Below are 25,920 nucleotides of genomic sequence, written 5' to 3'. Positions count from 1 at the left end.
ATTGAGCAATTCCTATGTATTAGGAAGTGCTAAGCACTTTTATATACATCTCTAATCCTCCCACATTAGAGGAGGTGGTGCTATCACTATCTACAGATGAAGAAATCTAGGCCTAGATAGGTTAAGTAACTTGCTCTAGATTATACGGCTAGTTGATAACAGAGCTCAGATTCAACGCAAGATTGCCTGTTTTCAAAGCTTGTCCTCTGAAACTGGGCTTTAAGAGTTTCATCAGAAAAATGAATTGTTTGGAGATCCTAATCTGCACTAGACTCACTAGTCAAAAAATTTTAAAACTGCTTAATGGTCATGTAACCATAATGTAACCCATCGACTCATAACTGAACCAAGACTCAGAATGAGTTCTTGCTATTTTAAAATCAAGCTTTTGAAATTCTTTGTATTTTATTATCTTGGCTCTGGAACTAATCTGAAAGCCAAAAATAAGTTGATAAGATATGCAATTTGCAAACTAATTAGTGACATAAATATAAAGGTATATTTTAAAATCAATCCACAGAGTGGTATGAGGGTACCAATGAACAGAGATGTGAGGTGGTCACCTAACAAAAATCCTATGAATTTTAGATGGATGTCCTAAAATAAGCAAAGGGACTCTTTCTTTGTACTGTTTTTTGTTTGTTTTTTAATGTAAATCCTTCACTGTTGAAGGTTTATTTGGGTAGCCCCTGATTCCATGAACCATAGAAGGAACTGGAACTCTGAAAATCAGTTCATCATCTAAGTAAATATCCTCTTAGGTTGAGTCTTATATACTCCATTCCTCTGACAGAAAGACAGTCATCCTACAACAATGACGAAACTAAAATATGAACATTTTTACAATGTCCCTCCTCATATGCTTCCAAACACAAGAACCACAGCTGATTATAGCTCTTTAAATCCCCTCCCTTCTTGTGAATTCTCAGCGCCTGAGAGTTTTTATTAACCAGAGGATGTAGAGCCAATAGAAATATCGAAATTAGACCATGTTTAGAAATGTATCATTTGAAATTATCCTAGATTGCCCAAAGACAACTGCTTGAGAAGCTCACTTGAATGTATATCAGATGAAGAAATACAACAAATATCCAAATAAAACCTAACTGAAATGGGGAAGGTGCAGGGCAGCGACACTAAAACTTTGCATAACACTAAGCTGCAACTGATTCGTCCTTAACCTGCGCAGATGGTTTTATCGCCTCGGCAATCTTAAAGTCCCTGTTATAATTTCCTGATAGAACCGCAAGTTTACTGCCACAGAAAATACCCCTCCCCATATTCCCGTGAGCAGAGAAGCAGCCGCTCTCTGGGGAAAGTAGTGAGTCTCTCCCATCTCCCGGTGCTGACGGCGAAGCTTCCTCCTGGAGGAAGGCGTCTCTCCTTCGCCTAGATTGTGCCTTTGGCAGGAGCCAGAGCGCAGGAGAAAGTACTCAAAAAGGAAAATGCTGGGGCGTGGAACAGGTAACCCAGCTTCAAGTTCTCTGCACAATGATAATGGCCAGGATCCCCACACCATATTTCCCCCCAAAAGGGCAAGGAATGAAAAGCTATCAGCCAACACCTGCTCCTAGGAGGAGATGTAACACGAAGAGGTGGGCAGACAGAGCCAATGAGGGTTGCTCTGGCTGGAGATGTCTGCGGACAAATGACCTTCCTGATTCTCACCCTGGCCACCTTGGGTGGTCCAGCGGGCACCTCCCGCCTACTCTGCCGCACAGGCGATCAGCGGACCGGACACCTGCCCGCACCCTCTGCCCCGCAACCTCCCCGCCTTCCTCACTTACCGCGGGGTCCCTGGCCGACGCAGGGCTGGACGCCGGGGCACGCAGAAGCCACGGTCGCACCGGGAGCGAGCAGCCCTCTGCAGAGGGACCGCAGCCCCGCGGCGCCCCCTCCCCAGAGCGCGGGGACCGACAGGCGGCGGCACCAATGCGCGCGGAGGGGGCGGGCGCGGGGCGGGGCCGGGCTGGGGGCGGCGGGGCGGTGAGGGTAGCAGATCCAGAGGTCTCTCCATCTAGCAGCTCGCCGGGCCGCTGAGACGCCGACCGTCGCGCTTCCAGCCTGGCGGCAATCCCCGCCGCGCGACCTCACTGGGGCCAATGAGAGCGAGCCGGCAGATGGGGAAGGGACCCGGGTCAAAAGCCTCCTCTATTTTTTTCTCAGAGCAAAGTAGTTAAATCCAATTTTGAATGACACGCATCCCATTATAAATCCCCCCACTGAATATTTAAGTCACAGCATACAGCACATTTTAAAAGTAGGATTCAAAACTTTGCAGTGAACCTTGTTTGGAGAGAAAATGACATTATGTGAATTGAGAGAGAAAGAGAGAGAAAAACAAAACAAAACAAAAACCTCATTACACCCAAACCCACTCCTGGGAAAGTTTTGGATATCAAGGTTCACGGCCAAAGGGTTTCAGAACCTCAAGACATAGTAGGCTCTTCTCTCCCTAAGTGTCTAGATGTGATGTGAAGTCGCTCAGTCGTGTCTGACTCTTTGCGACCCCATGGACACCAGGCTCGTCCGTCCATGGGATTTTCTAGGCAAGAGTATTGGAGTGAGTTGCCTTTTCCTTCTGCAGGGAACTTCCTGACCCAGGGATTAAACCCAGGTCTCCTGCATTGTAGACAGACGCTTTACCGTCTGAGCCACCAGGGAAGTCAGTGCTTAGAAGGCGGGTAGAAATGATCCAATCTGTGTGCTGAACACAGTTCAGAACGCAGGAACCCAGCTTCACCCATCCTTTATACCTTGTATAGATTTCCAAGATTAAGTGGCTTACAAGTTACCCGTGTTTCCCTTCAGTATGTTCCTAGATGTCTGCTTAACCTTGTCCCTCTCAGTTAAGTGGAGGGTGGAGAACTGGAGCCCTGTTCCTCACAACTCCAGTCCTGATCAGAGCAAGGGTACTGGCATTATCTACTCTCCTGCCTGACTGGAGGGTAGATTCAGTTTAGCTGTTGTGTATTTTGACACATTTTGAGTCTTTATTTACAGATTCTTAAACTTTAGTGAAAAGCACCATAAGCATTTATTTGAATACATAATCCATTGTGTGCTATGTATTAACACCAATGAAAGGTGTTGCAGTGAGTGACTTGCTTTGGGTTTAATATGACATACAAGGGCACTCCTGGGAGCTCCAGAGGTGAGGTCCTCCAGGATGCTCAGCTCCTCTCTCCTCCTCTGGCCCCTCCGATGCACACCCCCAGATGAAGAACTCATTAAGATGGAGGGAAGAATTTCTGAAAAGTAGTTGTACTTATCTTTTTTCTTTTATAGGATCATGATACTTTATAGGTAAACCTCAGTTACCCATTTGGGGATGTTTTTCCAGGAATATATTTTACTTTTGTTAAGATTCTATAGCTTTATCTGAGACTTATTAAGCAAAGAACTATTAGCACACAAAGGTAAAGCTGAATCTAATCTGTCAAGATCTTAGAGACAAAAGCTGTAAAACAGGAAAATCCATAAGCATTTATAAGCACCAATTTATAGTAGTTATAATTAAGAGTTCAATTTCTTTGTTTATTCAGCAAATATATGTGAAGATGTCTCAGATGGGTTACTGACCCTGCTGTTAGTTTTGAACTTTAAACAAATCAAAAGAAATCCATGTCATTCATAACTAACTGAGATGCTATTATTGAGATACGAATTTTCCTAAATCTAGCAGATTTGGGAGTTTGCAGCAATTTCAAGCAAAAATAAGATGCGCTTATCTAGATGAAGACAGGGTAGAATAGCTGTCTTATTAGGAAGTAACTGGAAATGAAATAAGCAACAGATTAAAACAATAAAGGTCATCTTAATGACATAGATCTTATTCCATGTGCTTTTCTTAAAAAAAAAAAAACTGAAAAGTGGTTTGGGGTGAGAGGTGAATTGATTTTGTATTTGAAGGGCAGATTTCTTTAAGGTGTATTACATATAACTCATCTCCAACCTCCAAGACACACACAGTATAGAATCATAAATAAAATACTGTATTGTGGTTTTTTAGAATGTAACTAGAACCCAATGCTAAGTCAGAGTTTCAAAAAATATATCCAGTACCTCATACATGAAAGAAACCTGTCATCCTTGAACTCATTTAAGTGACAATTAGTAAGTAAACCCGTATCATTGTCTGCTATTCCATTAGTAGCTTTTTATTATATAATGAGAAACAGGCTCTAAATATATCTTCAATCTGATGAGATATCCAGTACCTCATACATCTGATGAGATATCCAGTACCTCATACAATCTGATGAGATATCCAGTACCTCATACAATCTGATGAGATATCCAGTACCTCATACATGTGATGAGATATCCAGTACTTCATACATGAAAGAAACCTGTCATCCTTGAACTCATTTAAGTGACAGTAAGTAAACCCATATCATTGTTTGCTATTCCATTAGTAGCTTTTTATTATATAATGAGAAACAGGCTCTAAATATATCTTCAATCTGATGAGAAATTACCCTACCTACAGCTTATCTTGTTAATATCACCAGATACAGTGTGCCAATAAAATCGCTTATTTATCTGATCTCTACAGATGATACCATTTCTCCCATTCTAGTCCCTATCCACCCACAGCCTGGGTCTGCAGTTACCAAAAATGGTTTATAACTCCTTGGTAATAATTCTTACATGTTATGAGACCTCCTGGGAATAAGCCCTCCACTTCCCTTCCCCGGTACACCATTAAATGAATATGGCTGCAGCTCTCTGCTGGTTTGATCTGTTTCCGGACACCACCAGGGTTGCCCCAGCCAACGTAAACTCGACACTAATTCTGCTGCAATCTGCTTTACTTGACAGCACATAAACATTTTCTTCCTTGAATTGAGAATGTATATACATCTTCATTGCACAGCAAGCCTCTGAGGTGCAGATCAGAGGAGATGCAATCTGTTTATCAGTAACATTAAAATATAGGGAGGGAAACCATTAACCACTCAGGGTCAGAGCAGGGACAGGGAGGTCAGTGATCTTGAAGGATGCCTAGGCCCAAAGGAAAGACACTAGTCCTTCTCTGGCTACACACACTATTCCAAGGCCACTAATGCTTGGCAGTAAGACTTTTTTTTTTTTTTTGGCAGTAAGTCTTGAGTTCAGGTCTTCAGATAGCCTGCAGTTATTTTTTGTTCTTTATGCCTTCTCTTGACCTTCAAATACTGGGTAAAAAAACTATTTATTGTATTGAAAGTGAGTTGCTCAGTCGTGTCCAACTCTTTGTGACCCCAAGGACTATACAGTCACTCTCCAGGCCAGAATACTGGAGTGGGTGGCCATTCCCTTCTCCAGAGGATCTTTCCAACCCAGGGATCGAACCCAGTTCTCCCACATTGCAGCTGAGCCACCAGGGAAGCCCATTTATGTATTAGGGCTTTGTTTATAATCTTTGTCTTCCCACCAGTTGTGTTCAGTATTTCTAGAAATATTAAAGATTAAGCCCACACGGCTGGGGCTTCCTTGGAAGTCCAGTGGTTAGGACTCTGTGGGTTCCACTGCAGGGGCCACGAGTTTGATCCCTGGTCTGGGAACTAAGACCGCACAAGCTGTGCAGCACAGCTAAAACACGTATACGACAAACAAAACCCACATGGCTTTTGGTGATACGAGAAAGCCTAAATTTTTAAAGATGATCTTCAGGTCACCTAGACTAACAATACACTGCTTTACTCTCTTGTTTACAAACTGAATTCCCAGCAGGTCCCATTCCAGATGAGGTTTTATAGGACATTAAAAAAAAAAAACCCACTGGAAATAGTGAACTCTGTGCAGACGGCCCCGGGGATGCTTTCTAACAGGAACTGACATCACTGAGTGTGTATGATGCGCCAGGACGCGTGCAAGGCGTGATGGAGCTGGGGCTCCGTGCTTTGACCCCCTCTGCCATATGCCTATGCTGTCATTTCTTTAGACTGTGAAACTGACAGTATTACAACATTGATATGAACAACCTAGGGGATTAAAAATAATAAAACCAAGGACACCAGGAAAAACACTGCTCTGCAATGCTAACTGTGCAGCACTGGCACCAGTGTGGATGTGACATCTTCTGGAAGGGCCCAATGCAGGAAGAGAAAGGGGAAAGAGAAGGAAAAATGGCACAACAGAGAGGGACGATAAACAAAGAGAAGGGAAAACATTTGAGGGGGAAAAAACATCCTGTAGGGAGGGCTAGAGAGCTCAGGCACAGGGTAGAAGCTAAATAATCATTCGCAGAGCCAAAAGAGCCATCCTACGGTTAATACTGTATAACCATCCTTCCTGAGGACTTTTAAAAATGAATGATGCTGGGGGCTTCCCTGGTGGTCCAGTGCCTAGGACTCTGAGCTCCCAATGCAGGGGGCCCAGGTTTGATCCCTGGTCAGGGAACCAGATCCCACATGCTGCATCTAAGACCTGGCAAAGCCAAATAAATAAATAAATAATATATACATTAAAAAAAAGAATGGTGCTGAAGCTGTGATAGCAATGGGAATTCTAAGGAAGTTCAGGATAAAAACCTATATAAGCAATACTTTCTCAGAGTTAAAAAAAAAAAAAAGGCAATATTTTGGGCTTCCCTGGTGGTCCAGTGGTTACGACTCCAAGCTTCCAGAGCAGACGGCATGGGTTCAATCCCTGGTTGGGGAGGTTTCACATGCACACAGTGTAGCAAAGGAAAAAAAAAAAAAAAAAGTAGTTCCCAAAAAACTAGACTGACTGACTGACCAAGGCAATGAGGCCAAGAAAGCATTAAAAAAAACAACAACTCTCTCTCTATATATACACATATATATATATGTACATGACAAAAAGGCATGTTCTCCAAATTCCATTTCTCCCTCAGCCCTCTAAGGAGGTCTCCTTATGTGTCCTCCCAGAAACACACAAGCACGCACGCATCGTTCCCCCTTTAAACACAACGTATCCTAAGGTACACACTAGCACTGGCTGCTTCTGTTGTGGCAGAGGTCTCCCAGATCACAGGGGAAAGCAGAGCTAAGGCAACAGACTGGTAAATGCTACAATTTCTATTTGAACACGGAGACTGAAAAATTATTTACTTTTATTCCAGGGATTCAGTAAGGTAATTAGACGTGTACATGATTCAGGTTAATTTATACACAATGATGCAAATTAAAACTGAAGAAAGGCTTCTGGGGAAACTCCCACTACTCATTTCAGAAGACCTTTGGGGGCAGGGACTGACTTCTCTTGATTTCCCCACACTTCCTGACAGGAAGCCTGAATAAACAGCAGCCAAACTTTCAAACCAACTTCTTGAAGACGGACAATCTAGAAAGACAAAGAGACAAGAAACAGTTTTCTCTAAGCACTGAAATATCTCCTCTTCCTGTCCACACCACACTATCATCTTCTACCGCTGCTGAAGTTGTTAACACTGACCTCCTTCCTCACCGTCAACACTTCTGTCCACAGACCTGAAAACAACGTACAGGATTTATACCATAGCTGTGCGAATACTGTCTAAGTCCAGACCAAGGATGTGTAAGTCCAGACCAAGCATGGGCCATGACAACATTTCCAACGTCACACATGCCTCCTGAAGAACAGCGCTTCCCCAGCACCAAGCACAGGTGTCTGTGCTTCTGTGACAACCATCCGTACAGCTGCCTAGATGATAGCCATGGTTGGCTTCCACCTGGACCCTGACTTTCTTAGACAATGTGAGAGCCTTTCTTTTGCATAATTACCCTTTTGACACCCTTGTCTTAGCTCTCTTTAGTCTTTCCTCCCTCCTTCTATTGCATCTGGGACTTGTAACTCTGGGTCACTTGCAGTCCTCAGGACTCCCCTTCATTAAGTCCAGATTAAGATTTGATCTTCTGAAAACCATGTCTTCCTTTGTCCTGGTTTGGTCCTCATTTTGCTGGAGTAAACTGCTAAATCCCTTCCGAGGAAGGGACGTGGGAGCAGCAAGCCTGCGCCTGTCTGAGAACACCTGGACAGTTTTAGTGGAGTGTAAATACAGGTGGAAAGTCACCTTTCCTCGTGAGTGTGGAGGGCTTTCCTCCACTGTCTAGAAGCCTCTTACTACTGGGAAGACAAGGGTTCAGTCTAATTCTCACTTCTTTCACAGGCCAGCCATTTTTTCTTCTCTGGAGAAGGGTTTTTAGGATTTTCATCTTTAATGTTTTTGAGATTTCACCTGGTATGTCCAGGAGTGGCTCACTCATCGTGAGGAGTACTTTGAGGCCCTTCATTTAAGACCCCAAGAATTCCTGGACTGCTTCCGCTTCCTTCTCTCATCTACTTTCTAGGACATTTACTCACTCCTGCCTGCCGTCCATTCAGAGTATACAGACCTTCAGCTGCTCCTGCCCTCCAGTGTGCCATCAGCTCCAAGCCCAGAGTCTCCTGGGGCTCCAAAGAGGTCTAACCTTCACTGGGGTCCCTCCACAATTCATCAGATGGTGCCTCTCCCCTTGATGCTGCTAATTTGTGATGAACCCTGCTCTTCTTCCAAAAATGTAAGGAAATATAAATATTTCACTTACTGGGTACTGCCAATGCTCACTACTACGGCCTCTCCTCTCACTGATGTCTGGGAAGGAATCTTAAATTATGAAATCTGCATTTTCATAGCTTTAGATGGAATCCGATAATTCATAAATATGCCTCATAAGGAAAAAGCAAAACTTCTGCCAGTAATGACTTACCTGTTTAGAAGAGCCCATTCACCTGCTCAGTTTCAGGGTCCAAATCAATATCATAGAAACAGGGCCGAGTAGGGAGTCCAGGCATGGTGCTCATCTAGGAGATGTGAAATAGCATTAAAAACAAACTAAACCGGGTCTTTTCCTTCATGCTCCTTTCAGTTAGAAAGCCCAAGACACAATATTATTTTACAGTTATCCATAAAGCGGTACTCTTCGTGTTACAAATTAAAAACCAAGTCACTGATTCTGTTCTGATCTCAAGAGAAAACCCTCGAGTCCTCCAGCAAACCAGTCGCCAGTCTTCCCTCTGGGCTCCCACACGGACAGCTGCAACAGGAGGCTGAGGGGGAGTTTGCACCTTCGCCCCACAATGGCAAGTGCTGGGAGGCTAAGCCAGTTATTCACCCCCTTGGTTCTCACACTGAAACACCAAAAGGAGGTGCAGGCTTGTCTGCTATTTAATTTTGTTTTAAAGAGTCTTGAGATGATACTGGTATTATATATTTGCTTCAGTAACAAAAGATTAGCAATCAGTATCCTTTAATTTGGGCCATGACATTGCTGGACACAATCTAGATGGTTTTACAATCACTGTTACTACTAGTCCAATCTGGCTTTCTAAAACTGAACTTGCAATGCTTATGGATTTTATTTATACTTGTTTCTTCTGAAGAGTTGGCTTTGACAAATACCTACTTAGATATAAATTTGTAAAGTCTTGTCAGTGAAAACTCAGTATATTTTAACCTGGAACAACATCCTTTATAAAGAATACATACATACAAGTTTCAAATCAGATCCAGACAGGAGGCGAGACTAAATGGAACTTCTACAACTTTACTATAAAAGTGTCATAGAAAAGGATGAGTCACCTTCCATAACACAAAATACATATACTTTAGAAAACCTGATTCTGACATCTGAGTGTCAGTCAACACTCCTGAGAACACACTATATGGAGCTCATGTTGGTCTCTAGTCTCAAATTCTGTAAGAGAAGCAAGTGCTGAGTGTGGGGACGAGGAAGAAAAAGGGAGCCTGAAGATGACATTATAAAGATAAAGGACAGGTGCCCACTGATGTAGACACGCATGTGCAAGTTGGCAGAAAATTCTGAAGATGTTCCCCCAAATAGTAATTAGCAGGATTTTCAGTACTTTTATTCTTTTCCAAGTAGGACTTTTTCCCCTTAGACACTGGTCATATTGATAATCAGAAAACAGTTTTAAATAAGATTATATATATACATATAGGAACTTAGATTAAAAAAAAACCTCCAAAAAGAAACCACCACCCCGTGAATTAGTACATAAAACGCTCAAATCCTCTAAGCCTCATTCAGGTCCCAACAGCAATTAGGAAGCAGGAAGAACAGTCATCATCAAGCCATCTAGATTTGTGTGGAAACGTGTTGGTCCAAGCGGGCTTCTAATGTGAGTTTGTCTAGATGAGACTGCCGTGGAGCTGGGCAGGCTGTGCTCCTTTCCGAACTGCAGGCCTAAAACTTCCAGTTTCGCTTTTGTCTCCACAGCCACCCTTCTGCATGCACACATCAGAAGTGACAACACTGTTCTGCTTCTTCAGCTGCCAGCTGCTAACAGTTTCTCCAGAATCAATGTACGTTCTACAATATCCAAGGTGCTGGATAAATGGTTTAGAGTTCTTATTAAAAGGGGATTTTGACAAACCCTGAGCATTGATGAATGCTGTCACCAGAGCGAGGCCTCTGGCCTCTGGAGGGGCTGAGGGACACTGGCTTGCAGGCCCGTCTGGCCACCACTGTGACGTGGTGACGCTGCCCCAGAGCGCTGTGAGGAGCAGGGCTCACACCTCTTGTTGTTGTTTGGTCGCTCAGTCATGTCCGACTCTTTGTGACCCTTTGGACTAGCCTGACAGGCTCCTTTGCCCATGGAATTTCCCAGGCAAGAATACTGGAGTGGGTTGCCATTTCCTTCTCCAGGGCATCTTCCCAATCCAGGGATCCAACCAGTGTCTCCTGCTTGGCAGGCAGATTCTTTACCACTGAGACACCTGAACTATCCTGAGGCCCAAACCAGCAGAGCTGAAAATGAATTTGGCTTTAACCTTCTGTACTTCCGACTGTAATATTGCCTCCTACTGCCTTCTTACTAAACTGAAAGAAGCTCCAAAAGGAGATGTATTGATTTCTTTATTTGTGTACTGGCTTAGTTCACTATTTCAATCCTGTTATTTCAGGTAAGAAAAAGCTGCAGATATACTGGTTGGCCAAAAAGTTCATTTGGGTTTTTCTGTACATCTCAAGTGAATTTTCTGGCCAACCAAATAGGCTACTGGGCAGATCTGTGGGGGAGACCTGGGCACAGGATCAATGCAGACTTTGGGACAGAGTCCAAACTAACTAACAAAGTCAGTCCAAATCATGCCCGTAACCTCTCCTCTACTTCCCAATTAGCAATTTTCCTCCTAAAACATGTATGAAACCTGTAAGACAAGGAAGGATTTGAAAATTAATTCATCTCAAAGCGTAAATAATCAGCCATAGAAAGGAACGCATTTGAGTCAGTTCTAATGAGGTGGATGAACCTAGAACCTATTATACAGAGTGAAGTGAGTCAGAAAGAGAAAGATAAATATTGTTTCTAATGTACATATATAGAATCTAGAAAAATGGTTCTGAAGAATTTATTTACAGGGCAGCAGTGGAGAAACAGACACAGAGAACAGACTTAAGGACATGGGAGAGAGGAGGAGAGGGTTAGATGTAAGCAAAGAGCAACATGGAAACTTACATTACCATATGTAAAATAGATAGCCAATGGAAATTTGCTATATGGCTCAGGAAACTCAAACAGGGGCTCTGTATCAACCTAGAAGGGTGGGATGGGGAGGGAGATGGGAGGAAGGTTCAAAAGGGAGGGGGTATATGCATACCTATGGCTGATTCATGTTGAGGTTTCACAGAAAACAACAAAATTCTGTAAAGCAATTACCCTTCAATAAAAAAAATTAATTAAAAAAAGAAGAAAAAAGCATAAATAAGCCGCCTTATCTTTCTTATCTATAGGCTTCATTTACACTTTAAGGGGCAAATTCTTTACTCAAGAATGGTTAATTCCCTAAATTTCAGGCATAAGCTCCAGGCCTATTGATAAGACCCAGGAGGTGCAGAGCCTCAAACAGGCTATTGGGAGGACTAAGTTAGTCTGTAAAAGGTGCCCAATAAAAGTCAGCTGTGATTATATACAACAGTACTGTACAGAGCCTATGAATTAGGCCCATCCGGGATTCAGACAAGGTCACACTGCCACCGGGAAACAATTATTATTCAGTACAAGCAGTCATGGCATCATCCTTGAACTGAGACCAAGATGGTCCACGGCTAGACAATTTATCGTAATGGGTCCGACTCCAGCTTTCTCCTTAGCAATGAACTCTGCTAATTAGGCATTTATGTAATGTTTACAGTAATCGATTTAAGAAGCACTGATGAACAAGCGGTCCTCTCTGCTTGCAGCACTCACTCACCGTTCCCACCAGAGGGTACAGAAAGCCGGCCCCAACGCTGGCGCGGATGTCGCGAATGGGCAGGACGAAGCCAGTGGGCACACCTTTTAGCTCTGGGTTGTGAGACAAGGACAAGTGTGTCTTGGCCATGCAGATGGGCAGATTCCCAAAGCCCTGGGCAAAGATGGGAACAGAAGTGGGAGAAGTGAAAAGCTGGCAATGCAACGCAGAACATCTGGGCACTGTGCTTCTGCAGTTTACCTGAAACACCCAACTCCCTTTATGTCCATGTCTGTGTCACCGCTCTCCTCCAGCTTAGTCATTATAAATTTAAAAAAAAAAATCCTTCTTGGGCAAAGGAGTGGAGCCCGCACAACTATATCCCACAAATGAACATTTCACTTTCATTTATATAACCGATTAAAATGATAGTCTGGAGCAGAAGTGAAAATATCACTCAAGGCAGGCTCTCAGTGCTTTAGTAAGACATTTCATGTTTCCTCATGACTTTTCTACACTCACATACCACCTCAGGGAAGATAAAGAACTTGGGACTGGACCACCTAATCCATGCTCAGTATTTAAGAGGGGAGATGGCTGCCGCCCAGAGGAGGACAGCAGTGCCTGGTGGGGCTGGGGGAACGCGGGCATTCTGCCTCCAAGACTTGATATTTAAAAAGAGCTGAAAGAACACACCTACCTGCTTTGTGTAGACCTCTGCTTTGTGCTGGGCTTCAGGGAGCAATTCGATGTTGTCAGCTCCATAGATCTTCTGCGCAATAATTCTGATTTTGTCCTCAACTGGGAGCTAATGAGAGAGAGAGGGGAGGGCATGACTAGATACCTGTGAGGACATGAACCTTTACTTACAGTGGTATTCCGGGTCAGAGTCCCTGAAACGGCCACAGATGTTTATACATATACAAGGATGGGCAAATAGTTCAAAGTTTACTGGATTAGAAACGTTTTTTTACTACAAGGTCCCAGATCTTGTAAGCCGAAACTGTCCCACAGGTGTCAAGTTACTGTATGTGTGTGTGCATGTGTAAGATTTTACTAGGTACATCATAAACAATATTGCTCAAGAGTAACTATTTCTTCGTAAATAAAAATAATGCTCTAATACTGACCATCAGTCTCCCATCAAAGCAGACTTGGGATACTGTTTATGAATAAGACAACTGATACCCATTCACAGAACCCCCAGTGTGTACAGATGCTCCCTTTAACACAAATGACTGTCAACTGCTGTTACTTTGGAAATAGTTATAAAAACAAAATCATCCCCATATTTAAACAACAATCTAATGACTTATACGATCAACATACAACAAGGATGGTGGGAAAGGATATGTTTTTCATGGCACTTGTGTAGCGGATAGAGGCCAGGGGTCCAACCAGTGACCTCCAGGTCTAATGAGGAAGCCCAGAGCTGCTTCCTCCAGGGCAAAAACCTTCAGAAGTGGCGTCTGGCCTCTGAAATACTCTTGCAGCCCAGCTCAAGTCACTAAAATTCAAGAGCAAACAGCACAAGGAGAAACTGCCCAAAGGAAATGGGAAAGACAGCTACTCTCACAGGTAACCTGGGGGAGCAAATCACTTAAATTAGGCAGTATGTGACTCCATGCCCCCTAGCAACTAAGGCTAACATTGGGCGAGTTTTGCTTTCTGAAAAGAATAATTACGAAAAGAATTACCTACGAAAACAAGTATTTCCTTTTGAACTAAACTGTGATCATTTATGAGGGGGCTTTGTATAATGGACATGAATAAAGTGAAGCTATTCAATTGTGGCTTTATAAAGATTCAATAGAGATTACTTTCATAGCCTCTTATAACTGGAGCTCTATAAATGCCAAGGCACATTCAGAACTCCTGAAGCAAAAGTACTTTCGTTGAGGAGTGATTTAAGACCAACAGATGCTGAATACGACAAAATGCGACAGCTTCCCGTCTGTCAGATACAAGTTCCAAGTAGAAACGGGTTATGAAGTCCTCATTATCCCACTTCTTCCAGGCCTCCTTCTCACCTCCAAGGACTGGGGTTCCTCACTCAGGCATCGTGGATGCAGGCTTAGAGAAGGTGTCTATAAATGCTCTGTATTTGTGTGCAAATTTCTGTGTATGGCATTTCCCCCAAAGACGTTTGGTTGAACAGGTTTTCAAACCAGTCTATAAAACTAAAGCTCAACAGGAAAATGTCCATTATCAATAGAATGTTAATTAACTGTAATTAAGACATAAGCAGATTAGGTCTGCGAGGGACAAAGAAAACAAGAGACTGTTAAAATTCATGAGCAATAGGGTTTGCTTCCTTCTACCTTTTTATGGCTATTTTTGAAAGTCTATGGTCTAGATAACACAAGCAGAACCAGCTGCAGTGTCCATGCCGTGCTCCTAACGAAGCTGGCAGTTGTTGCTGTGGGCGGACTGCTTAATGTCCAATCGCCTTCTGAAGTATATGGACAGAGAGCTGACAGCAAAGCACAACCCTGTAATAAGAACCACCACTTTGTGAACTACCTTTATTGTACCCCAGAATAAGCAGTGCTTCTGCCTACGCCAGACGTATCATAATTTACTCAGTGACAGAAAGGACGCTGAAGCCTGCCAAGGTACTCTGGTTTCACGCCTGAGTGCTTCTCTGAACCCCAGGCACCCCGTACCAGGAAAGGTGTGCAGAACCACACTGCTTTCCCCTATGCTGGGAAGCAGTCAGACGACACTTCTCAGCTTGATGTAGCCCAGTGCCAGTTTGCAGTAACATGGCTGGTGCCCTGCTTTAAAGGCTGTGGTTCTCTATGTAAGCCTTTCTCCTGCCAGAAAAGGGGCTGTACTGTGAGCCTTTTCCAAAGTTAGGACGTGAGCCAACCTCCTGGGGTGTTCTTGTCTGGATGCCCTCCTCGGTCAGAAAGCAGCAATGCACATTGTTAAGAAAGCTGTCTGGAGTTGGGCGTCCAGGCTGTGGTCATGTAACTCACCTCCATGAGACGCAAACCCACAGGCTGAAGCTGCTAAACATGGCTCTGAACAGAAGCCTAAACAGAAACTTCGTTGTGCTTTTTTGGTTTATTGTTTTTGCATACAGCAGTTAACCCACCTTGAGGTCATAGAGAAGCTGGAAGCTGCTGGGGGCCGCAGCTGCCCTCTGGACGGCCTCAGCCAGCGCCAGGGCGCCCTTGCCCCCTTCTGCCCAGTGAGTGCACTTCACGGCGTCAAAAGCACCATGTTCTTTGGCGAGGCGGCTGACGAGGTCCAGCTCGGCCTCCGTATCTGTCCTATAAAGGCAGAACTTCAGGTTAAAGCACTGAGGATGGGGGAGAGGACAGAATTTGTCATGTTTTTGCCATAAAAATCCATGTGCATTACCCACTGATAAACAGACATGAACAGTAACACTGCTTGGGTTTGAACCCTGACGCCACAATTTACCAGCTGGATGACTTGCAATGTCTTGGTGTCCATGTGGGTAGAATGGGCATAATCACTGCATTTCATGGGATGTCATGAGGCTTAGATGGCAAACACACGCAAGGTACTTAGAACATTCCAGGCACGTCATAAGGAATCAATAAACACTAGCTTCTCAAAATTTTTGTTTCCTATTTTGCTGTGGCTAGACCATCAGAACAAGATCAAAACCAGCATGAGAATAACTAAACAACTCATGCAAGTTCTCTTACAGGAACATTTCCAGGTCACTATGCTTAACAAACTGTCAAGACACTCTCCTACCAGACCTGGAGAAATAATGGAACTGTAGGCCCATGACCTTATCTTAGCACAAAAGGCCTTTAGAGACCAGAAAGAACATTTAAGTTCTGGCCTGTGTGTTACCCACTTCACCTGGTGAGGATGGGCACCCACAGGAGCCAAATCTGACTCCGCATGCTCAGCAGGGAGGGTGACAAGTCCCCTGTGACATATGCAGCTCCTGTCATATGGCAGGCTCTCATCAACAGCTCCCAAAGCGAACGCTTGATAACTGACAGCAGCAACTGAAGAAAAGAACAAAGCTAAGAGCTGGGCTGCACATCCGCTCCAGGAGACGTCTGCTGGCCATTTCCCACAGTCTCCCTCAACTCTTTGTTTTATTAATTTATTTTTTAATTGAAGGATAATTGCTTTACAGAATTTTGTTGTGTTCTGTCAAATCCTGCCTCAACTCACACCCCATACGTACTTGAAGGCGTTCACAGCCACTACCACTGGCACGCCAAACATCCTGGCATTTTCAATTTGCTTCTTCAAGTTACTGAAGCCTTTTCCAACCAGCTCCAGGTCCTGCAGAAACAACAGAGGGAGGTCTGGAAGGTTAGAGAGCAGAAGTTAAAACAGCTGCAGGTTCTTCTTAAAAGAGAAACTGTCTCCTTGAGCCAGCAGCCACTTGCTGTCAGGACAAGCCGACAGAGCGCAGGGGCGGTGATGCGTTCCCCAGGCCGCTCCAAGTGACCTGCGACCCTGGAGCAAGCTGTGCTCATGGCCTGGCTGCCCTGAAAGCTGAGATCTGCCTGCGCATCTGCCTCACCATGCCATATCTCGAGCTTATTTGCTGTTTGAAGGGACTCAGATGCCCTTAAATTATATTTGCAACCCGTTTTATAATAGACTGTACGTAGTCCTACGGCACAACGGCACACACTGGCTGTTCGGGATGGCACAGACGCTGCCATCAGAAGGCAGGGCCTGGCATACGGTGCACAAAAAAGCCAAAGTGTCAGTCACTCAGTTGTGTCCAACTTTTTGCAACCCCATGGACTACAGCCCCCCCAGGCTCCTCTGTCTAAGGGATTTCTTAGGCAAGAATACTGGAGTGGGTTGCCATTTTCTCCTCCAGGGGATCTTCCCAACCCAGGGATCGAACCTGGGTCTCCCATACTGCAGGCAGATTCTTTACCGTCTGAGCCACCAGGGAAGCCCTGTGCATGGCATTTGTCAGAAAATGTGGTGTCATCAGGAATGCTTCAAAAGGTTTAAATGAACTCAACCATAATAAGCCTTGTATCAGAAGTAAGATAAATACCATCTTTAAGAACCAAATACTATGAAATTGAAAGGAAAGTAATTAAGGAAGCATTTTAAAATATGCTTCCTGGAGCACTGCCTGCAGCATGAGAAGACTGCAAACAACACAAACCTCCTCCAATAGGGGACTGAGTCAGAGAATTATGATATACACACTCAATAAATATGTATCATGCACATGTCATGAAAAGTGAGATAATCTGTATTAGCACAGAACCTCTCAAAGATGTACTAAAACTGTGAAACTATGAATAGCTTAATTAATGCTATTTTTGGACAAATAAAAAAATACATGTGCATATGCAGGAAATTTTAAATGTTGAGAGATATATACACTAAACCGGGGACTCATATCATATATATTATAATCTTAATTTTTTTATAAAGTGTATGTTATTATATAAGCTTAAAATTCATTAAGTATTTTAACAATGAAAGTATCATGGTCTCATATACAAATATGTACCTAAGACCATGGGTAAAACCCAGCAGTAATAGTGCTTGGTTTATGGACTCCATAAAACCATGGCAGAAAGGGTAAGATACAAGCACAAAACAACTGAGATCATTATAAACATGATTTATGTTTTTTTTCCCTTTAATCACTGAAAACTGAGATTAGAATTTAGTTGACATTCTAAAGAGCACAGCTAATTCTTTACCTCTAGTCACATGAAAACCAATTAATATGTAAGACTGATTGAGAACAGTTTTAAATAAGGCGAATTTCTTAAATGAAGACACCAGCTGGGCCAGTGAGGGGCAGTCACTCTAATTAGACACAGGAAAGGCTGCGGGGTGGCAGGAGGGCCAGAACTGTGAATTCCCCTCCTACGCATGAATCACACAAATGACCATAAAAGGCAAATCATAACTCAGAAGACAGGCAGGCTGAAGGCACCAGCAATGCTTTGCTAGCTGCTTTTGAATTACTTCATTTGGGGGCTGAAAAGTGACCCTGCACTGTCTGACAATTTAAAAGCCTCCAAAAAAGGCAGAGAACTTGAATCAACGGTGATAGCCGCTGACCTTACCGTCTCACATGGTGCCCGCACCTCTCTCAAGACCACCCCAAACTGGCACCAGAGATGCTTCTCGATGGTAAATGATACGAACATGAGAAGCTCTACACTCACAATTCTTTGAGCTCCTGCTTACTGCTATAAACCATATCAGTTTATGAAAACCTTGCTTAGAAAAATAACCAGGGTGCTGATCCCATCTTGGCCCTTGACTATGAATTTAAACCTGCAGAGAAAAAAGCATTTGAGAAAATCCCCCTACTTGCCTCTGATTTGAATGGCATTTACAAATCAACCGGTCAATGCAGGGAAGACAAGGAAACTTCCACTAGATTAGTGCATGGTTCCTTATTTCTTTGTAGTGGGGGGTATCCTACAAATCATAGCTTCCCTCTTTAGCAACAACCCTGGCCTCTACGCTCTGAATGCCAGTAGCACTCCCCACCTCCAGTTGTAACAATCAAAAATAAATGTCTCTAGACATTCCCAAATATCCTAGGATGGGGGAACTGCTTCTGGTTGAGAATCAACCACTGGTCTAGGGGAGTGGTTTTACCGGTAGCCTATGTAGGCAACTGTTTTATGAGGCATTTCTTCCCTGTTTCATTTAGTCCAGTTGTTCAGCACACTACGGGCCCCTTGCTCCCAGGAACAGCCCTGGGTCATATGACAACCCACTCATTTCCAGATATGCCAGGCTGAGAAATGCTGACTTGGAATGTGGTGCATCCTAGGGCAAGCAATGAGAAGTGACTGAAGTTACCTCCTCTATGTAGGCCTTGGGAAGCGGAAGTCCAGCAGTAACCTGGAAGATAAAGCAGCAAAGTCAGAGGCATTTTTACTTACAGTAAAATTTTAGCTTCTAACAGTGCTTTGCCATCTGTTCAAAGCCAGAAACTGCATCCTTGGGGCAGGGGGCTGGGGGGTGGGGTGGAGGATATACAGCAGTAGAAAGCTGTTTCCTGCCTTAAGGATTTAGAGCAAATGACCAAAACTACGGCACAGAACAAAAGTCACTGCTGTGAGCAGGGTGGGAGACCTTCATGAACTGAATTAAAGAGAGAAGGGACGAATCTATGAAGGCGGGTGGGGGAAGCAATGTGTTTCCCTGCGAAGCACACAGCAGCGGGGGTGGAAGTAGGGCTGAGTATAGGGAAAAAGGCAGCTGTCAGCCCTGCAAGAGCCACCCTGAGACGTCCGCTGTGGAGTCTGAGATGCGCCCAGCAATGTATTCATGAGCCGGTCCACCAAGCCAGCCCACACCTTGTGGAGCTGAAATGGTACGTGGGGGCTGAACTGGGGCACGTGAGCAGTACAAACAAGAGGGAAACAACACACAAAGATTTTCTTCCTCTACGGTTACAGAGGTACCTGGTGGGGCCTACTGTATGCACAGGGAAGTGCGTGAGGGTGCAGGCGCCGGTCCCAGGGACCCGGCTGGGCAACGGACTAACAAACCTTCCGAGTGCTCTGCTCCCTTTCCTCAGAGACACCACAGTGCTCCACCTCCAAAAGGGGCCTCAGAGAAGTGGGGCAGGAAGCTGGGACCTGATCCCACTCTCTGGGCCTCACATGGCTCCAGGAGGTACAGGAGCAGCGGGCCAGCCTCCCAACAGAGCTGTGTGAAAAGCTCTCCTCTCAGTGCAGCCAGGTGACACGCTCACGTGATTCCTCAGACCATGAGATCAGGAGGAAGGGAGGCACAAGGGCGTGAGGATGAGTGAGAGGATGGAGGAGGAGAAACGCTGGTTATGATAAGGAAGAGAAAGGGAGTCCATCCTGCAGCCCAGCAGAAAGGGACGTCCTGGGTTAGGAGGGCCACAGGACGAGGAGGACCAGAGAGGTGTGCTGGGCTGTGGCGGCGGTGGTTCTCCCCTTAGTGGGGACCTAAACCTTTCCTGGGGTCCAAGAGGTCAGGACTACTTCCATAACCCTAAGATATTATGGCTCTTTTCACTCTCATTCCCTCAGGAAGTCTACAATGGATTTGCCCACAGATTATGTGACATCACAACAGATCAAATGCTGAAGATGAGAATCCAGCAGTCTTTGATTAAGCCAGACACTGAAGAGATCTGAAAAACATACAATGCCCAAATGTTGTTTTGGAAAATAGAGTCACTTAAAAAAACTGTTTATGTAAGCATTTCATTATGTTAATATTTATGCTAAAATTTAATTCCTACTTTGGTAAATATCAGTATACACAACTCACCTAAACAAAAGTTCTTTTAGGCCTTTAATAATTTTAAGTGTGTCAGGAAGGTCTGAGGCCAACATTCTTGAGAACTGCTCTATCAGGAAAAGCCCTGATCACTACACTAAGAAACAGTGATTTTCTTCTGCAGATGAGGGAGGTCTTACTGCTCAAGCTACAAAACCAGCTCCCAGAGGACAGGAATTTAATACTTCATCAACTAATTCCTGAAAGAGAGAGCCGTATCTTCACATGTACACGCTGAAGAAAAGGTTACAACAGTGACAGTGTTCGTCACTCAGTCGTGTCCGACTCTTTGCCGCCCCAGACTGTAGCCCACCAGGCTCCTCTGTCCATGGGATTCTCCAGGCAAGAATACTGGAATGGGCTGCCATTCCCTTCTCCAGGGGATCTTCCCGATCCAGGGATCAAGCTGGGTCTCCTGTATTACAGGTGGATTCTTTACCGTCTGAGCCACTTGGGAAACCCAACAATAGAGCAAAAAGTACAATTTCTAAGCAGTGTGAATAGAGGAAAACACAGTTTCAGGATAGAGCTGAAGGAAAACCGTGATCACCTGTTTCCCCCATCACTGGAGGCAGTCCCAGCATACCTACCCCTCTTCTCCTCCTCTCCCCAGCCCAGGCTGTTATCAGTCCTGCCTGGCACGCTGACCTCTATCTCAAGCTAAATGGTTTGGCTGGCTGGCTGCCAGCAGCACCATTAGAGGGAATGGGACTCAGATGTAAAAAGAACAGTCCGAACAGAAAGGAGTTTTTCGGTAAATATAGCCAAGCACATGTCCTTGGAGGGGTTTGGATATCATCAGGTGTTTTCCTCAGAAAGGTAGGCCACGAGGCCAAACTTGGCCCTCTCCAAGAGCAGGGACTACCTGTGAGTGATGAGACGGCCAGCACAAGAGCCATGTGGACGTGCCCTGCTTTGGTACCCTAATAATCTTAAGGATAAGAGCAGCTTAATGAAGAAACAGGCAGGAGTCATCAGCTTCCTTTTAGCCTTCAGAACATGTCTGAGAATCAGACCCTTCCAATCCCTGATTCTCACCGTGGGGCCACCTCCGTGCATTTTCAGAGCCCTGACAGTGGCGACAAGCACCACCACGTGCGGGCGGAGACCAGAATACCGGCATTTGATGTTAAAGAACTTTTCCATTCCAATGTCTGCTCCGAATCCTGCTTCAGTCACTGTAAGGACAAAAGCAACTGTAAAAATGCTACCCCAGCTCCCTTGATGCTGAAAGAAAAATGGTCTATCACTGATTTTGCAAAAGTACTTGCCTACAAACCCCTCGGGACCGACAAGCTTGAGTGCAATCCTGTCTGCAATGATGGAGGAATTCCCGTGTGCGATGTTGGCAAACGGCCCAGCGTGAACAAACACTGGAGTGCCCTGTGGAAAGCAAGACATCGTGAGCAAAGCTGCCGATCCTGCTTCAAAAGGGACCATTCGGTCAAGGGGAACCAAAATTAGTTGGCATCCAAAAGAAAAAGGGCAAGTATGAAGCCACCTCTTTTATATTTCAGTGCAGTCCCAGTCATAACTGTGAGAAGAATGGGAATAGAGAGATGATCAGGAAAAGAAGTGTCTCCCTAAGGACACTGTGCTTTCCAACCAGTCCAGGACGGCAGGAGTCACTCTGCTCACCTCTAACGTCTGCATGAGATTGGGCTTGATGGCGTCCTTCATAAGGACCGTCAATGCTCCACTCACTCCCTACAAAACAAAAGCACAAACGGTTAATTCCCACCAGGAAAAAACCCTCCCTTTTGAAGCCAAAATTCAACATTCTTAGGTTTTCCATTTTTGGCCATCTTGGACTAACGAATATTTTTACCTAAACTAGACCAGTCATTCATGTACTTATAAGCTACCAAATACCTTAAAGGAGAATAGAGAATGAAAATGACATTCACATGTAAGTTCTGGAAAAATGTGTAACCCTGGAAACAAGCATCTCAGTGAAGCTCTGGTTACTGATCCATGTGGGGAATCCATTTTAGACAGCATGAAAACGCTAGTTCCTAGAATACTGAAGTATGGGTAACTCTGTGGTGTCTGGACTGAAATGGCTATAAACCAAATTTAACATGTGTGTCTTGGGGCCTCTCCAAATTTAACATGGGGCTTCTCCTGTGGCTCAGCGGTAAAAAAAAAAAAAAAAAATCTACCTGCAATGCTGGAGCTGCAGGAGACACAGGTTTGATCCCTGGGTTGGGACGGTACCCTGGAGAAGGGCATGGTAAGCCACTCCAGTATTCTTGCCTGGAGAATCCCATGGACAGAGGAGTCGTCTGGTGGGCTACAGCCCATAGGGTTGCAAAGAGTTGGACATGACTGAAGCGACTTAACATGCATGCACGTCCTGTACCTTAAACTGAAATTTACCCAGGAGTTCAACATCAGCTCTCATATATCAGGACCCTCTTTTAAGCCATCCAACCACGGATGAACAAACTGGTATCAATGTAAGATAAAGGTATAGATTTCAATTTCCATGAGTTTCTAGGTTTCTGGTTTGGTGTAAAAATTTAAAGCAATTTTTGTTTTTACATACAGAAACTGTGAAAATAAACAATTAGTATTTCCCCCCTTTTCTGAATTCATCTGACATACCACTAATTGTAGACCAACCATTTTGGTGTGTGTCAACACAAACAGGCTTTTTAAAAATTAATCTAGAGATTATCTCATTTCAAACTTCATATTACCATGTAGACAGTTCAGAAATAATCCTGACGTGGACAACTAGCCAAGTAAGATCATTAGAAGACCTGGTTGAGCTATTTCTAATATGATCATCAGTGTGGATATGGGGCCAATGAGCCTCATGATGAGAGGTCTCTGTGCAAGGAGGCCTGTTGCGGGGAGGGGCCGGGGTGGGACGCTAAGCTCAGCTCTAAGGGACTTAAGACTTGGGACTCTTGATGCTCTCTGAAACTGAAGTCAGACACCCTCTCTTGGAAATATTCACAGGTTGAATATAAATGCTCAAACCATCTGAAAACTGTGGTCTGTTACTGGAGCATACTGCCTGTCACTCTCTGTGGAAGTGTTTTTTATAAATTTCATATTTATTTACCAAGTAAAAAGATCATATGACTTCATTAGTTAACTGCAGTATCTTAACTCCACCATAGTTTGTGTTACTGGTAGCTGCTGAGAGAGGCTGGGAATACAGACACAGAGGAATCACCCCAGGACCCACCAGATCCTCAGTACTGATGGGCTCCCCTTTCTTGCTGGACGCCACCACCATTTTGCCCAGTCTCTCTCTCATGTCTTCTAGAGAACTGGTGAGAGCCAGGACAGCCATGATTTCACTGGCCACGGAGATATCAAACTGGGCCTGTTGGCAGGGAAAAGACGCAATAAGGAAAACTGTGTTAAACCTACAAGTGTGGATTCTCTTTACATCCTAGGCTTAAACAAATAACTTAAAAGGACAGAATAAAAGAACAGTACACGAAGAACTTAATGAAAATAAATAATCCCCTAAGAGCAAACAAGTTTGTAATTAAATATTCCAAGACTTTGAATAGACAGTTTTTAGAAATAAAAGTCCCAGAAGGACCAACAATCCTTCTGGAGGCAGCTTGTGGTTCTGTGATTACGGTTTCCCTAACATACAGGGACTGACACGGAAGCTCTCACACTAAAGAAACATACTGCAAGACGGCCACAAAAAAGAAGCCATTTTAATCAATTTGTGTGCAAGGATATTCACTGGGGGCTCTCCACCTCTAGGAGAAAATGTTGGGGGAAAATACATAGGTGACACATGGGGTTTACTGCAAAAGCTGTCAAGAGCGCTCAATGCCACACACCTACTCGCTCCCACTTTAAAAGGAAGAAGGCGGAACAACACCCGGCAGAATCAATCGATCGGGAAAGGACGGAGGAGGAGAGAAGCAGCAAGGATCCAGTCCCCATGAACTAATCTACTTAGAAAGGAACAGTTACCGTCCGTGAGTGCCCCTTCTCCGTTGGAGCCTGTCCAATTGTGATCTTCCTCAGGAATCTATCGTTGGTATCCAGCACTACAGGAGAAAGGGAAGACGCAGAAGATACGGTAGACACAGCAGAAAGGAAAAAGGACCACAGAGTTAAAGGAACTTGCAGAATTGTAAAGCAACAAGTCTAACTTAATGACTATTTGATTTCAAATTTTATGGTAAAGCTAGAATATGGGTTCAAGTTTAGAAATGATGTTCACGTACTGTTAATGTGCAGGAATCAAGGACAGGATTGTAGAGTGGCTTTGTTTACGCTTTCTAGAGAATTCAAACAATTATTAATAACTAGAAATCTGGACTCTGTTTCAAAGCATATTCCAAATTCCACAGAAAACAGAGCAGGTCACACTGTTTCAAAAGGCCAAGGTTTGTGCTGTTCCATGGGATGACTCACTGATTTTACACAACCCTGAGAACCACAGGGGCCATAAACACAGGGCAAGGGCAAGGCCTTTTGAAGCAGGCTGGGTGACAGACCAGCTCTTTCCTTAGTATGTGCAGATGGAATAGTTTCCATTCTGATGGCACAACATCGATCCAATTGCATACCCTTGGAAAACACGGCTTAGATCAATCTGCTAACTACTCTTAATCCCACCGCCTAGGTCTAACTATGGTGAACATTTTAATATATTCCCAATTTTTGTGGACTTCTCTGGTGGCTCAGACGGTAAAGCATCTGTCTACAATGCAGGAGACCCGGGTTCGAGCCCTGGGTTGGGAAGATCCCCTGGAGAAGGAAATGGCAATCCACTCCAGTACTATTGCCTGGAAGATCCCATGGACAGAGGAACCTGGTAGGCTACAGTCTATGGGGTCGAAAAGAGTCGGACACGACTGAGCGACTTCACTTTTCACTTTCACTTTGTTTTTTGTATGACATGCCAAAAATAGCAACAAAACACAAAACGAACAACAGTGGCAAACCCGTTCACACTTTTAGGGTGCATCAAAGAGGAGAGGCTTTTTTAAGGTACTGGATAACATGCTCAATTTTTTCCCATAATACCATATTTAAACACTAAGAGCAGCGTCTTGTACAGCACTTGGAGACACACATACACCCCATTTTGACAGTGAAGGATGTAATGAGTTGTTGGAGTTTATCCTTTTTTTTTTTTATAGTGTCAAGTTCCTTGTATCTAATTTCTGTGTATAAAACAGCCAATGGGTATGATCTATTTTTTCCCTTGTCTACTTCTACCTTCTCAGAAAGCATGAAATTACATATAAAGCAAAGGAAAAGTGAAGGAGATACCAAATTTTCAAACTGGATCTTTACTCCTCACAAAGTATTATACCATAGGGTTAAAGCTACTGAAACAAAGGAAGAGAAATATCAGTGTAGATTAGATGCTAAGAGAGTTACCTTAAAAATGCCATTAGCTAGCACAGTTATTGGGCCAATCACAATCACAAAAACAGTCAATAAATTACTTGTTAGCTGCATTCTGTGCACCTGGATAAAAATTCCTTCTC

The 25,920-nt window shown here is 44.1% G+C and overlaps 1 protein-coding gene across 2 annotated transcripts in view; it reads right to left on the bottom strand.

Moving 5' to 3' along the window:
* Positions 1–7,046: 7,046 nt before the first annotated feature.
* The window catches only part of MTHFD1 (methylenetetrahydrofolate dehydrogenase, cyclohydrolase and formyltetrahydrofolate synthetase 1), a 60,697-nt gene continuing 41,823 nt past the window's right edge, over positions 7,047–25,920 (bottom strand). For both annotated transcript variants that reach the window (XM_019969039.2, XM_019969040.2), the window contains exons 17-28: positions 24,389–24,465; positions 23,634–23,774; positions 22,073–22,141; positions 21,706–21,817; positions 21,473–21,612; positions 18,974–19,015; positions 16,347–16,447; positions 15,264–15,441; positions 12,864–12,971; positions 12,185–12,337; positions 8,679–8,772; positions 7,047–7,293 (exon numbers count right to left, since the gene is read on the bottom strand). In XM_019969039.2, coding sequence (XP_019824598.2) covers positions 8,683–8,772; positions 12,185–12,337; positions 12,864–12,971; positions 15,264–15,441; positions 16,347–16,447; positions 18,974–19,015; positions 21,473–21,612; positions 21,706–21,817; positions 22,073–22,141; positions 23,634–23,774; positions 24,389–24,465 — 1,211 coding nt within the window. In that variant the 3' untranslated portion in view covers positions 7,047–7,293; positions 8,679–8,682. The remainder of the gene's footprint in view (positions 7,294–8,678; positions 8,773–12,184; positions 12,338–12,863; positions 12,972–15,263; positions 15,442–16,346; positions 16,448–18,973; positions 19,016–21,472; positions 21,613–21,705; positions 21,818–22,072; positions 22,142–23,633; positions 23,775–24,388; positions 24,466–25,920) is intronic.

Source organism: Bos indicus, chromosome 10 (assembly GCF_029378745.1).
Source record: "Bos indicus isolate NIAB-ARS_2022 breed Sahiwal x Tharparkar chromosome 10, NIAB-ARS_B.indTharparkar_mat_pri_1.0, whole genome shotgun sequence".
NCBI classification, from domain to species: Eukaryota; Metazoa; Chordata; class Mammalia; order Artiodactyla; family Bovidae; genus Bos; species Bos indicus.
This window is presented reverse-complemented; position numbering and strand designations above follow the sequence as displayed.